The sequence below is a fragment of the Centruroides sculpturatus genome, unplaced genomic scaffold, assembly GCF_000671375.1.
Source record: "Centruroides sculpturatus isolate CEXI.00-Female unplaced genomic scaffold, Cexi_2.0 scaffold754, whole genome shotgun sequence".
Lineage (NCBI taxonomy): Eukaryota > Metazoa > Arthropoda > Arachnida > Scorpiones > Buthidae > Centruroides > Centruroides sculpturatus.
Window position 1 is genome coordinate 356,271 of NW_019384868.1, and position 16,524 is coordinate 372,794.

Below are 16,524 nucleotides of genomic sequence, written 5' to 3' on the forward strand. Positions count from 1 at the left end.
CAATGTCTTCTGCAATAAGCTTAAAATATGAATAAATGCACTTAACAACATTAAACAACTTTATATCAGTAAGGACCATACAAGACCAATTAATGATCTCAACCCAAAAATAATTTTATTTTAGAAGAATACTCGATTCTTTTGGAACAAAATTTTAGAATACATTAAACTTGGCTAAGAAATATTAAAGTGCTAAAAAATTTTTTAGATAAATATTCAGCAAAAACTAGTATTGAAGTCATTTTATGCTTCCCATCTAGTCATCAGAAGGTTATAATAGTGTCATAAAACAAATATAAATCGTAAATAAACAGAAATATAATAATTTACAATAAAATAAATAATTTAAATTAATTTAAATTAAAATAAATATAAATTACAATATAAATTCCTTTGTCTTTTAATCCAAATTAATAATAAAAATTCAGCAAATCTACAATTACAAATGCTTTAAAATCCAATGCATAGAGTTAAAACCCTTAAGTGCAATCATGTGGTCTCACAAACCACTTCACTTTTTTATTGTTGGGGAATTCATCATTGGAATTGTTAAAGCTTATTGTTTATGTTTACCTTTAAGTTAGTGTGCCCAGCATTGCTCAGTTTTTGAGAAATGTGAAATTAAGAGTGTGATAAAAACAATGGCCCTAGTAACTAAAATGTGCATTTATTGACTCGAGTATTTATAATAACGAAACTGTAAAAAAAAATTGCTTGGACTTGTAAACAAAGATAAAAGATCATTCTTGTCCCATTGCATAACTTTGGTGATCTAAATTTCGCAAAACCATTACTGATGGTTCAACCTATAGATCTAGGTTATGAGGTGGTTGTCCATCTGGTGGTATATTTGGCAACGCATTTAGTTTTACATGCCAATATTGCTCTCCAATATATCCCAGTTATGGTAAATTAATGTAGTAAGTGTTATCAAATTAATATCCAGACCTTCAGTGAATTTGCCATCACTGATATGCAAAAGTTGTTTAACAAAATTCTCGGTAGATCTGTCTCCCAATAGGTGGGCACTCATCTATATAGACCCTCATCTAAAGGGACAACTTTTTAACATGATTCCACGGTGATGATGCCTTTAACTCTAAGCTCTGAAAACTTTCTCCTACTATGTAGCTAGAGACTAAATTGTTTTTACCCCTCAGGCTACAAGGAAAATTTGTATAGCAAAACTAATCAAACAACTTTTCCATCAGTCGATCTCATTTTGAATGGATAAGGCCAAATTTGGCCAATATCAGCAATCCAAAAACCAACAACAATTAGCATTTACTTAATTACTTTTGTCAACAGATGGCACTACACATAAAGGATGCAGTATCTATACACTATCCCAATATTTTGGAGTAATATATAGTTTAGTGTCGATTCCAGGGTCTAATTAATACTAAAATTTTGGTCCAGATCAGTTTAAGAATAAAGATTTGTATAAAAGATAAAACCAACAAGAATTTCATTTATATATATATTTCTTCCTTGGTTCCATTTGTTCTGAATTATATAGCTGTACCTTAGCATTCCACTAAGCATTATTCATAATGAAACTTATATTTTACCCCATTCTTTAAGATGATCATTTCTTTGAGATCTTTTTTCTATCAGTTTATTCAAAATATGGGCTTTGTGGAACAATCTTTACATGAAGATTTTTCACATTTGTAAACAGTTTCTTTATAATTTGAAATTTTTATTGTATTTGTTAGTTATATTTATACATATGAGCCCTAATTAATACATATGAGTTCATATATATTTAGAAACCCTCAATTTTCCTTTTGTTTTTGTTGTTTGTATTTTAATCCTTTGTTACAGGCATTGCTTATCAGGGGGAGAATACCAATTATCTTGTGACATTTCCTTTTGTATGCAGAAAAAAAAATTCCTTTTCTAAATAATCTTCTGAAATCTCTACAGGGTCAAACTTCTGAAATTGCCTTATCATCACATGTAAACATAAATTGCTTCCTATATACTGATTACGTTCTTTTGTTGACTAACACAACAGTCGCTCTTCGGGAAAGAATAAATTTGATCCATATATACTGGCAGGATGACCGACTAACAGTTAATCTAAAAAAAATAAAAATACTGATTTTCCAAAGAGGCAGCAAGCTTAAAAAAAACAGATGAATTTTATTTAGAGAATCACAAATTGGATATTATCTCATACTTTAAATATTTAAGCATTTATTTTACCACTCAAGTTTATATTCTTTTCATTTGGAAAAAGTCATACTAGATGTTAAAGCAAAAATTTTGAATTGCATCAAGCTTCTTGTTAAACTAATAATCTCATCACTTAATAACTACTATAGTTTATTTGATGTGCTAATTAGATTGAGTATTTTATATGCATTTTCTATACGAGGAAGAGTGTTGGTGGATAAAGTAGAAAAAAATACAATTATTTTTTTTTCAGAAAAGTTTTTCATTTAAATCATTCTGTGCCAAGACCTGTGATAAGAACGGAATTGGGTAGGCCATCTCTGGATGTTAATCTATCAGTGTTTGCTACAATTCTGGAATAGTATTATCTCTCTACCAAGTAATGATTACAGACAACTGATATATAATGAACTCTTGTCACCCAGTAATATGATTTCTTGGGAAATGTGGTCCATCATTATTAAAAAATTGTTAAACAATCTCAAATTATCCTTAGCCAGATGTTTTGAATTTCCTAATGAAAAATCTTTCCTTACAACGTGTAAACTAAGATAACGAAATATATATTGGTTGCAGGATGTGTTTTATTTGCGAGAGAAAGAATATAATTTCAAAACATTGGATAATATCTCTTGGTGTCCATCTATTTATCTATTGTCTAATAAAAAATTATAAAATTAAATCATTTATTCATTCAGCTTCATCTAAACAGACATTCTATTACTTTAAAAGGGAAAAGAAATGTTATACTGAATAACATTGAATGTTCTTTTTGTAAAATGCTTGTAGCAAATATGATAAATCATCTGTTTCTGTCATGTGACGTGCTTTCTGAAATACAATCTTATGTTCTCAGGCCTGATTTCAATTATATTAACTTACTGGATAATAGCCTCAGTATGACAACCCTGTATAAATTATATATCTTTATTGTTCAAACAATTTCTCCCTTTTTAGTTAGGACATGTTCTAACTAAAAAGAAAGAAAGGAAAAATTGTTCGATCAGGAATGGATCGAATGGTTAACCCTTGTGTCAACACTACTAATATTTGGCAACACTAGCATTATGCAAATCAATTATCTTGCGTAGTGAGTCTGGCAAATTTATAGTACAAATATTTTCTGTATTTTGGTTTAATAAAGCATTAAAATAGGTACCTAATTATTACTTTTTACCTACTTATTTATTTACCTACATATTACATATTTTATTGTAGAATTTATTATTAGTTCGTTTAATTGGAGCAGCTGCTTAATTGGGCCAAAATGGATTAATCCTAATGTGTCTCAATTAAGCGAAATTGACTGTATATAAAATAGCATAGCTATGTTATAATCATTATTATTACGATTTTGGTGTGACTGATGGAGTTAATTGATTTGGCAAGTAAAAACATAGTAACATTCAGTTTAGTCAGATTCAGTCAGTTTTCACAGCTTTTTATTATAGAAAAACATCATTATCATATATTTTTTATTAAAGATTTTTTGCAAAAATTACTAATAACTGTTCTGTTAATGTTAGTATAGTTATTGTTATTATTTTGTTTAAATTGATTATTCAGCAACATAAATGATGTGTTTGTCAGCTTTATTTGAGGTTCCATCGTGTTGAATCGTTCTTAAATTTTTGTAAGAATCATGTTTAATAGGAGGAATGAAAAAGTTATTTTTAGTTTCATCCATCTTGATATAATGGTATAACATTTTTCTATAAACAATTGCCACCAAAATTAAAACAATCGTTCAATATTCTACAAGTATACTTACTTCTGCCATAGTTGGACTGTAACTAATTTATTTTACTTATTTTTTGTGACAAGATAACATTAAATAATTTACTATTATCAACAAGGCATTATTAGGGAAACTTATTATGAATATAAAAGGTTACTAGTATATCAAGTGCTTTGACACTAAAATTTTAAAAAATTTGAAATGTGGAGTTAATCAATTTGGCTTGTGAATGGCTCAATTACCAAAGATTAGATTCAAATTGTATTGTTTTAAAATTCAAAGTAATTTCAAAAAACTATAATGTTTTAATGAAATTATTTAAATTTGTAAAATGAAATGTTAAATGTATGTAATTTTTCCTATTAACTTTTTAAAATTATTTTAATTAAGTAATGTAAAGGAGTGCTTTAGAAGTTAAACAAACTGGCCATGGTGGGAAAATAATTTCAATAATAGGAAAATGTTTTCTGAAGTCATTGCCATAAATTAATTTTACATTTTTGGAAATCAAAAAGTCCATTAATTAATACCTGTGCTAAAAATAAAAATAATCATTCATGACATTGACTTCAATTTTATTTCTATTAATCAACATATTACATCAGGATTATAATTGATTATGCTATGTATCTATCCTATTATGATGACACATGTTTAAATTAAGCATTCTTTTAATATGAAATATTTATGGCTACACACCAACCAAATGCTGAAAATCTATCGGGCTAGTATAAGGCTAATTATTAAATTGGCTTGCAATGGCCGGTTGAGTGCCTTATAGGACGTAGGACTTGGGCACAGAATGTGTCCCCAGCCGGCATTGTAATAACTGTTGATGGTTATATAGTTAGCTTATATACGCTGGAAGAGGAGATCAAACTGGAGGTCCGGTTAGCGTAACTGGCAACGCATCTGCACGGTAAGCAGGAGTTGTGGGTTCGAGTCCTGCTCCGGGCTGATTTTTTCTCCCAGCGGTTCTAAATTATTTAAATTAATTAATTTATTTATAATTATTGATGTTAATAAGAGATGGCGCCTAACGCTTACCTCTAAAGCCAAATTGGTTACATAATTCATTTAATAATTAGCCTTATACTAGCCCGATAGATTTTCGGCATTCGGTTGGTGAGTAGCTTTATTATATATCAGGTTTAGCAATGTTTGAAATATTTATGTTAACTTATCAGTTTATGTTGCATGGCAAAAAGTATGGTAAGCCTACTTAATTATTTTTATGACTTACTTTGAATTTTTCAAACTATGTGGTAATAATTATTAATTGGTTCATACATTATGGTTTTATTTTGTGCACAATAATTTTTAGGGACTTTTGTGTATGATTGTGGGATATTTTTGGTCCTGAACCAAAATTTCTCCCAATTGTAAGCTGCATTGCACCACATTATTTTCTTACCACCTGCAGATAGCTACACTTGATCAGCCATACTGTCAAGAAACAAAATCAACAAGGCAACCAAGGAGACAATTTTCTTGATTTTTCCTGACTTTTTGACAACTTTTGACAAATTTTCTGACTTCATAATTTTCCCTAATTTTCCACATGAGTAGGAATCTGCCATTACCTTTTATATTAATCAATCTCAAATTACACTTTTTTTTCTATATGTAGTCACATTCAGAAATGGTAATGTTTCATTGTAACACTATTCCATCCATTATCTGTTATAGGACATATGACATTATTGTCAAGTAATTGTAAAAATACATTTTTCTAATTTTATCTCATTGCAAAATGAAATAATTAATTTTCTTACTGTTCTATGATATGCCACTTACAATGTAGAAGGACCAAGTAACATGGAATATGTAATGTCATCAACAAATTATGAGGGAAGTCCAATATTAAAGGCACAAGCCAAAATTACATCAACATTTATAATTAAAGAAAATATTTAATACATTCCACCAAAATGACATACTTTCATTTATTTCTCGACATAATTGTCATAAACATTCAGACATTTATCCTAGCATGACACTAGTATAAACACCCCTTCACAGTACTGTTGCTTGTCAAGTTGCTTGAAGCAGTCCAAAATGGTGCCTTCCAATTCCTCCTGATCCGCAAAGCGTTTCACTGCCAAAAATTTCTTTAAAGGTCCGAATAAATGAAAATCTGAGGGGGTTAAATCTGACTATACGGAGCATGTTGCAGGACCGTCCAATTCCACTGTGCCACCAACCACAGTTTGGTTTGATTCGCCGTGTGGAGTATATAGTACTCCATATGTGAAATCAAGGGAAGTAATATTGGACTCCCCTTGTATAATATCAAAAATAATAATTTTTATGAATTCTGTAGTGTAATAAAATCCAATTTAGATAGAGATTCAAATTTAATATTAAACTAAAAAAATAAATAACTGGACATTAATAACTAGTTGGCCAATAGTTATACAATTCCTCAAGTAACAAAGTGTTAACTGATTTGATATCCCCAAATAAAAAATAAATTCAATTTAACACTGAATGACATCATAAATTCAGAAATACTCCCCAAAACTGTTTCATTTTGAAGAAAAGATAAAAAATTTCCAATATATTCAGTTATTAAACTACTTTCAAGCATTTACAAAAAAAATGAAATAAATCAAACAAATGTCATTGTCATCATATGTAAGAGATACATATTGGTAAATAATACTAACTTGAAATGTGATCAATTTAATAGTACACACAAATTACAAGTACTTAAAATAAATCAACTTTTCTTCAGATAAAAATGGAACAAAACAATGATTTAAAAATTCTTACAAATTACAATTATAGGTAAATATTTAAAATACATAACTTCTTTTAAATAACTTTTTTATGCAAGATAAGTTGCCCTCTCATAAAATATTTCCAATATTTATAAAGAAATAAAAAACATCTTCCTATACATTTTGAAATTTATTCTAATTTACCGACATAATATTTCAAGAAAACATCATTAACTACATTACTTATAGAATATATCATCAAATGAATGTTTAGAACTGTTAAAAAAAAATATTTTCTGCAACTTATAAAGTCTGCTTGTAAAACAAAAATTAGAACTTACTTGTATAGATCTTCCAACATATGTTGCTATTAAAACACTGAAGCAGATAATGTTCATCTGAATAAACGAAAAGCACAAATCAAAAATATGTTTCATTATGCTTACTAATAAAATTAATAAATGAAAAGAAATATACAATCAATGATAAAATAAAAACTATATAAAAAGCATAAAAACAAAATGTACTCTGTTTGATTTTAATGTTTGCAATACAGATTACCTTCCTTTTAAGTCACAACAAGCAAATTATCAGTTTTCAATATAATTAATAAAAAACTTTTATTTAAAAATGATGATAATGCCAGTTCAAACCAATGTTTAATATTTCAATTAATTATTATATTAGTGTAAGTGAGAAAAAGCTAAGCTTAACCAAACAAAAACAAATGCATAATAATGATAACAGAGATGCTTAGAATAGCTCAAAAGTTTTATGAGAATGAAAATATAATAAGTATCAAAAAACAAACAAATCAGTTAAATTTGTGGATATGGGCATTAAGTCACCAGAAAAGCCATTAGTCCTATAAAAATTATTTAATATAAAACTAAAATCAGCAATATTTGTCAGATTTAATCACTTATTTTGGAAACCACTAAAGAGGTTTATAGACAAATAAACAAATTTGTTCCATCCTTCCAATCTGACATTCACGAGAGGTCAAGATCTGTGAATTAAAATTTTCTTTTGAGTGGTTTTTGACCTCTGGTGAGCATCAGATTGGAAGGACAGAACAAATTTGTTTCTTTGCATATAAACACCCTGAAAAGGGGTTTATATGCAAAGAAACCTTCAGGGGTTTCCAAAATAAAAATTATTTTTGTATTATTATATACCAACATTACATAAAAATTTGTTATGGATTTGTTTAAATCAACCTCAAATGACAAATGTCCTTTGGGACTTTTCTAATTATTTATAAAACAAATATATACATGCCGTTCATGTTTTCAGTCTCAAATAATGTTAAACTTGACCCTTTAAAAAACAACTGAAGAATAAAACTGTTTCTGAAATGTCTATTGTGACCAAAGTGTCAAAAAAGTAAAATAAAGATTTGGTGAATAAACTCTGCATTCAAAACATGAACTATTGTAAGGAGTCAAATCTGTTTTTTATTTCTGGGTTTTCTTTAGTTATAGTTATTATTTTAGTTTAGGAACATTTTTATTTTGTTTAAAAGACAAAAACTTCTACACCTCCCAATCTAAGTTTGAAAAAACAAAGGTTACTTACATGCTGTCACCAATCTAACATGGCATTTCGGGTTAAGAGATCTTCAAATAGATTAGAGTAGTTACTTAATCCCATTGTTACTGATAAATTTATAGAAAGATTGGAATGGCTCTTGTTAAATAAAAGATTGCAAAGAAATAAAAGCGTTTGTTAGTAAGTATGTATGTAAATAGGATAGAGTGGCACACGCTAATGTAATGTCACAGTCGAGACATAAAATCATGGAGTAACAGGAGACTGATTAGGTGAAGCTATCAAATGCAAGTGAGGTGATTCTCCAGAGTGCAAGATTTAGTAAAGTGATTGGATTCTTTCATCATTCCTAGTGTGACAGTTTCATGATTTATGTTCTAAGAGTTTTGTAAGTGATTTGTTTATGAATTACCTTTAATTCTCTATAGAAATACCAAGAACTTTAAGTTTTACTAATTATAGTTCCAAGTTTTATAATGTTTGCATTTGGATGAATTATCACTACTAACTTAGTTGTGTGTCTAAGCTAACCCCATTTTTTGTAAATAGTCATTTCTTTCATATAATAAATACTTTTGAATTTTTTTAATTTTTGCTGACAAGGATGGGGACCAGAAGTTTGCTATTTCTTCTGGCCCCATCCAAAGTTCAGGCCTAGCAACTGTTTGAAACAATTTTCATTTATGTAACACCGATCATTAAGTTTAATTCTGAGCAGACTAAACAGTGCATTACACTATTAAAGTCATTGATTACATATAGGAAAAATTTATAATATAAACAATAAATATTTAATAAAATAATGTTTATCTTCTTATAAATTTGAAATTTATTAAACATTTACCTGTTGATTTGAAGAATTACAGATCTGATGAAATCCTATTGTTATTAAAAAACAAATTCCTAAACTTGGAAGAAACAATGCTCTCTCTGCTATGACAAAGCCTACTCTGAAGAATATATTAGAAGCTGGTAAGAATGGCACAATAAGAAATGCCAAACCCATTGTTGTTAACCTACATAATAAAAATATATATTACTATAAATTTCTGATGATAATTTAAATTATACAGTTAAAAACTAAGTTTTACTAACAAAATTTTATTTTAATTAAATATAACTTGAGATTTACATGTATGCATTGAAAACAAAAAATGTTTACCAAAACTGAAAAAGTTAAAATATATTTAACAGAATACATAACTGAGCATTCACATATAAACAACAAAAATACAGTAAAATAACAAAGTTAAACAATAAATTGGATCCTAAAGATCATATTAATAGGTAATCAGGGCTCTACAGTACTTAAAGAATTTGGTAAGTGCCACTCTCTAATAAAACACACACATTCTCTTTTCAACAAAAGGGGTGTTACAAATAATAAATGAAGTTTGCATGGGCAAACTGTTTCAGCCTAACCATCTTTTTATGTCAGATTTCTTTGTTTCAGCTAGTTCATTAAACTAAGCAGATTTTAAATTTAATTTTTTCAATTGTTTGGATCTCAATCCATTTATTATATTAACAACATATCTTCAAAATTTTCAGCAAAATTTATGCATCTGATTGCTTCATAAAATACATAAAGAAAGATACTTTCAGATAACTAAAATTCATTGTCAGAAAAAGTGCCTTTCTAACCTAATGAAGTAATTTAAATTATGTAAGATCATAAATTTTTGTTATTAGTCATCATAAAAAAAACTTGCAATAATAAGTAAAAATTCTGAAAAGTAAAAATTTCCTGTCAAATAAAATACATTGACTATGCCAGGCAAGGATAACGCACTTAACTTAGTGATCAAGTAAAATATAACAGAAATAGGCATAATAAAATGGATACACATGGCATCCTTAGACTAGCAAGTAAGTAAACATTGAATGCCACATAAGCATCCTTCAAACTGGAAGTGTTCATTTCTAATTATTATTAATTCAAGATGGCATCCTAATCATCTATTTTTAGACTAAATTTATTAGTATAATCATTTTTCTTACAGCCCAAAAATAACCCAGTTAATTTGACTTAAACTATTTAGAATTCTGAATTTGTTTACATTATGTTATCATTTATTGTACATGTGTAATAATTTTTAAACATTTGAAGTGAAAAACATATTTAATGTATTGAATAGTTGAAATGATGATAAATAAGTAGTTTTTGTTTTGAAGTTTAATAAACAAATATTACTTCTTAAATGAAGTTAAGACTATTCACAAAAATATAAAATTTTTGAGTCTATCTTAATCCTTTTTAAAGTGTCAGATCCTAAGACAGAAGGCTGACACTTGATCGTTTTTAACATTGTGAATTGTTTTTTACTGTTTATTTACCTTTGTTTTTAAGAAGTATATTCTTCAAAAAGAAAAAACCCATGTTGACTGTTACTTCTGGGGTGGTGTAAAAAAGGATTAAGATAGACTCAAAAATTTTATATTTTTGTAAATAGTCTTAACTTCATTTAAGAAGAAATATAAAAATCCTGAGTAATTACAGAAATTGTATCCATATGCAAATTAAGTAAGGATAACTCGTAACTACCACCAGAGGGCCTGAAGCAGTTAAAAATGGATAAGGACAATGTGGTGAGAAGAATTCTTCATGTTTTTAATGTAAAGTGTCAGATCCTAAAACAGAAGGCTGACACTTGATCGTTTTTAACATTGTGAATTGTTTTTTACTGTTTATTTACCTTTGTTTTTAAGAAGTATATTCTTCAAAAAGAAAAAAACCCATGTTGACTGTTACTTCTGGGGTGGTGTAAAAAAGGATTAAGATAGACTCAAAAATTTTATATTTTTGTAAATAGTCTTAACTTCATTTAAGAAGAAATATAAAAATCCTGAGTAATTACAGAAATTGTATCCATAAACAAATATTAATCAAAATATAAAGTGAAAATATAATTTATCATATCATTTTGGTTGTAATTTAAGCTTTTCAATTACTTACCTTCTTATTTTTCGATCTCCCGATAAAACTCCAAAGTAGAAAAATAAGCCAAACACGGCCCAAAATATTATTACAACGATGAGGCGAAAATCGGATGCAGATCGTATTAATGGTACACATCCCATCGACCAGTCAAAACAAAGCCATAAAGGATGCAAAAGTATCCATATATTCAACGTGTAAATATAATTATAATTTATAACCTAAAAATATATTATTATTATTAATACAGTAACTTATTAATGTTTATTATTTATAAGTATTTTCTTGATAACACACATGCCAGTCTTTTCTTCATTTTTCTTTTCAAACATATATATATATATACATATATTTATATATATAACATAAAAATATACACCACAGACTCAGATAAGTCCAGCAACATAACTTCAAATCTCAAAGAACATTTTTAGTCTATCCCCAAAATCTTTGTCAGAAAAGTCATTCTAAAAGGGAATGTTTGAAAAAGAAGACAAAATTTAAAACATTCAAAATTCAAGAGTTACTGAACTTATCTGAGGCTATGGTGTGTATTCTATATTAATACATTGTCCAGTTCCAGTGAGATAAGAATTTTTTTATGTATACATGCATACATATTTTCAAAAAAATAATTAAAAGATAAAAAATAATATTCTAAAAAACTAATAAACCTGTAAAGTTACTATTTATTCTGAAAGTTTACCATTCTAATTATTTAACCATTCAGATTGCCTTTGAAAATACTATAATGTCTGTAGGATAAAAAACAACACATTACTTGTGTGTGTATCATTCCATCACAAAAGCAGCTGATTCTTGTAAAGCTACTTTTGTTTTTGTAAAGCAGACTAGTCTGGCAGAACTGATTATCCAAAGTTGTTATCTTTTTCCTTAGTGTTTTTGTTATTAATTGATTAATTTAATTTGTAAGGATTTTTGTTGTTTTAATTGTACAATTTGGATACTCTAACAAGAAACTGATGTTTCTTCTATGCAAAGATAGTAAAGATAACACATCAGTCAGGCTTGTGACTTCTTCTATGCTTAAGGTTAAATTAGCTTTTCTACTGCATGAATATACATTTAGGACAACTTGCTTCATTTGAATTTATGACTTCTTTTAGAACAAGAAGTATCTATAAAAGGCAGTAGCACATTTGTATTGTCAGTTGCCATTTTCAAATATTTTTAATTGTCAACATAAAATGTCTTGTTGCTCTCACTGTAAATGGCAAGTATTATCGACAGCTTTGAACTGTATCAATGTGTCATGTACAATAATGACAAAATAATGTTTATGACAAATGCTATGTAAAAAAATTTCATGACAATTTACATCATCATTATTATATTTTGCAATATTCTGGAAGAAAACAATCAGTCCAGAGCAGGACTTGAACCCACAACTCCTACTTACTGTATGGATGCATTGCCAGCTACCTCCATCCAACCCTTCACTTCCAGACATATTAATCATACATAGCCATCCATGGTTACTCACAGAGCCAACTAGGGACGACTCCTACGCCAACGGCCTATAATCACCCACTATGGCACTTGGCCAGATATCACTTTAGCCCAGTACAGTGAAAAGTAATGTATATTTTACTGCATATGCATCCTTTCTCAATAGCAACCCCGTCTTTGCTCTTTATCCTGCGTGGAGTATACACAAAAATCTCAAATGTTTAAATCATATTATTCACATGTAAAATTTTGAAGAAACTTATTACAAATTTTTGGGTGCATTGCTTAGTAAAACTGAATTAAGCTGCTGGAGTTTGCCTTAATTATTACTGATTTTGAACAAATCAATTCTACTGTTGTTTTGCTGTTTCTACATGCTCTTTTTATATAAATCAAAACAGTTACTCAGGAATAATATATAACTATAGTAAAGCACTTCAAAAAAAGACCTTAAAAATTGCATTAATTGCTTTAATCTCTAACATTTCCGTTCAGGAGGAACATACAAAATGAATGATGGTTGTGTTCAAACAGAACAAAAAATTTAAAGCATTCAAGAATAAACAATGTAAAAGATAGTACTGAACCTTCAGAGATTTTCATAACTTTTACAATATAAGTTCCAGTACTAACTTTTAAATTATTTATTCTAAAATATTTTAAATTTTTTGTTCTGTTCAAACGCAACCATCGTTTGTTTTGAAAGCTCCTCCTGAAGGTCAATTAAATATGAGAGATTAAAGTGGTTAATTAATTAAGGGTCAGCGTTTTATGCTTTCATTTTGAACTTGTGCTCGCCATTGAACTGAACTTTCCAAATTAATTAAATAAAATTTTGGCACTAAAACCCTACACACAAAACACACACAAAAACCCTACTCCAACTGTTCGAACAGAATTGCTCATGGAAAAGACACAAAATGTGTGTCATCGTGTAAGAATTGGATGGGGAAATTCATGACGTGACATGCTTCTGTGCAAGCAGACACGTAACGGGGACGGGGACTACAGTGACCTTGATGGGAAGTGCGTCGGACTACTGAGCATGTTGGATTACAAAACGTCGTACTATCAAGGGACGACTTACCTTAAAACACTTTTGGACATTTATGTTAAAACTGCATTTGTGTTAAATATCTTTTCTATTATACATTTAAATATAAATATTACCCTAAGAATTAAATTTTCTTCAAAAGATGCAGGATTGTCAACATGCTGAAAAACGGGTGCACGGGCTCCCATTATTTGCCATCTCCCAAATAATAAAATCATTCCACCAACTGTAAGAAAAATTTGTCGTCCAAGGAATTGAGATAACCATTTTTGATTCTATAACCAATAAATAAAAAAAAATTATTAAAAATCATTACTGTAAAAATTGCTACATAAATTATTATATATTAAATTTCAATATAATTCACAAAATATTTATTAATATAAGACTTACAATTATTAATTTATTTTTTGCAAATTTAAGCTTAAAAAATTGATTGTTATATATCTCAGTCAATTTCCTGACATAAAAAACTAATTTAAATTTATTCAAAAGTTTATCACAAATAGAATAATGAAAACATTGATTTCTAACATGCTGATAGCCAAATATAAGTTAACTTATAGTTAACAATCTGTTACCAGCCAACACATCTTGCCTTTAAATGAGCATATTTGAAGTGCCAAAGATGACCATTTATATAGCAATTAAACGTAAATAATGCATAGTTAGTTTCTAAAATAGGGTTGAAAAATAAGCTATTGCACTAGAGAGCAGAATATTTATAGAAATATAATAGAAAATAATTATGTTTCAAGAAGAAAACACAGCTATTTAAGAAAACCTAAATTCCTTAAATATTTAATTTCACATCTTCCTTATGTCTTTCAGCAATACTTTATTCAAACAAACATTTTCTGCCTAAGTTGTCTTTGTGTGTGTATTCTTTGTGGACTGTCACTAGTGTGTTAAAACAATGGATAAGAAACAGAAGCAAGCAAAGTTTTTCTTTGTATATTCATAAGATTTTTATATTTATTAAATTTACAGCCTAGTTTATGAGCCTGCTTCAGGTTCTAAACATTCAAACTGAATGGTTTACTGAATGTTTCAAACTTCAAATGTTCTGGCATTTAAACTGACTTTTTTTAAAACAGATTGAATAATCTAATGCATCGAATTAAAACTGAAGTAAACAAATAAATAAAAATAATTAGACATGCAAATATACGAAGTTATATAAAAAACATAACTCAAAAAATTAAAACAAACAATGATTATAAATAACAATAAACAACAAAATTTGTGCATTACACAACACAGTAACAACATAATTTTAATTCTTATTTATGTGAAGCCATGCCAATCTTCTTATTTGATTATTTCTCACAATTAAATGTAATATAAATGACACAAGGCTTTCTATACATCTGTTTAATTCTCTTTTTCCATTTGCCAAGATGCATTTCGGGTCTTTGTCCCTCTTTTGTCAGCTTTTCCCATTATGGTGTTATACATTTAGTATTCTGAAAAGTATAATAGTATGGCCTTTGCCTTTAAAACACTAAGATACATATAAAAATTTGAGTTCTTAAATGGCACTTAGTTCAAATTTTTCAGCTTAACCAGCTGTCAGCACCTTATTCTCCAGGAGAGTAAAACAAATATAATATTCTTGTAGAGAAAAGCGGGCTCTTTCAAATGATGGTCAAAGCAAAAAAAATTGGACATATCATTTTTGAGATAATAGGATTCAAAAATGAGCAAAAGTAAGTATCAAATTTTCTGGAAGCATGTTGATCTTGAAATTAAAAATAAAATTTACAGGATTTATTAACAACCATCTAGTCAATAATCTCACAGGAGAATATCTTTTCCTGTGAGACTATTCCTGAGATAATTTGTTCAGAAAATATAAAATGTATTAATAATATCTTCAGATCATTAAACCTCTTCAGCTTCCAGCAAATCATGAAAATCATTATCTTGAAAGACCATATAGAGGTTAAATTATATGAGACACAGCTCATCAGATCCTCCACAAACTGGGACCACATCAGAGTCCATTAAAATATTTAAAGCTAGCCATAACTCCAATTATATCAACTCTTGGGAGAGGACACAGTTATCCAAGCATGGCAGGCATGATACAATACATCTTTATAACCTGGTTGACATAGTATGGCTCAGCACACCTTATTCAGGCCTGTTCAAATTTGAATTCTACAAATGCATTCTATTCAATGCATTCCAATTCAAAACAAACTCTGTAAACCTGAAGCTGCAATCAGGTGAATGTGAATTGCTACATTTTACATATTTTGCTGGAATCTGAAAAGGTTTAGTGTTTAGAAAATATAGCTGTCAAAAATTTGACTCTTTTTGTTGTAGCAAATTTATTCAACTGACTGTACCTGGTAAGAAGAATAATCAAGTTTGACCCTTCAAATTTATACAGTTTACACTATGAAAACAGTAAACTGCTGCAGCAATTTCCAACAAAATATAGCCATTACTACTATATCAGGTGTAATGTACTTAATAACACAACTAAATGCCGATAACCAGTAAAAAACATATACAGTCAAATTTCCATATTACATTTGTATATAGCAAATTTCTCTGTATAATGAATTTTTGCATTGTACACTGCTCATTCAGCCAAACAATATGTAAAATTGCTTCTAAATAATGAAGTTAAATTTCCACATAACAACTTTTTAAAAATTTGTAAGGACTATCAATCATTAAAAGTCGGTAACTCTATCTCGGTTGAATTCAAATTTAGGTTCAATTTCAAGTACGACTCTGTAAACCCTTTGTAAAACCACAGCCCAGGTGTAACAAATACTGGTCATTAGCTTTCAACACCATCTTGTAATCTGCCTCCATGTGGCTCCCAGTTGTAAAGAAGGGAGAAAGAAATTAT

At 28.6% G+C, this 16,524-nt stretch overlaps 1 protein-coding gene across 1 annotated transcript in view; it reads right to left on the reverse strand.

Moving 5' to 3' along the window:
• LOC111630808 (transmembrane and TPR repeat-containing protein 4-like) overlaps positions 1–16,524 on the reverse strand; it is a 50,181-nt gene that overhangs the window by 11,793 nt on the left and 21,864 nt on the right. Inside the window, exons 7-10 of the mRNA XM_023374966.1 lie at positions 13,772–13,930; positions 11,150–11,352; positions 9,038–9,209; positions 6,984–7,040 (exon numbers count right to left, since the gene is read on the reverse strand). Coding sequence (XP_023230734.1) covers positions 6,984–7,040; positions 9,038–9,209; positions 11,150–11,352; positions 13,772–13,930 — 591 coding nt within the window. The remainder of the gene's footprint in view (positions 1–6,983; positions 7,041–9,037; positions 9,210–11,149; positions 11,353–13,771; positions 13,931–16,524) is intronic.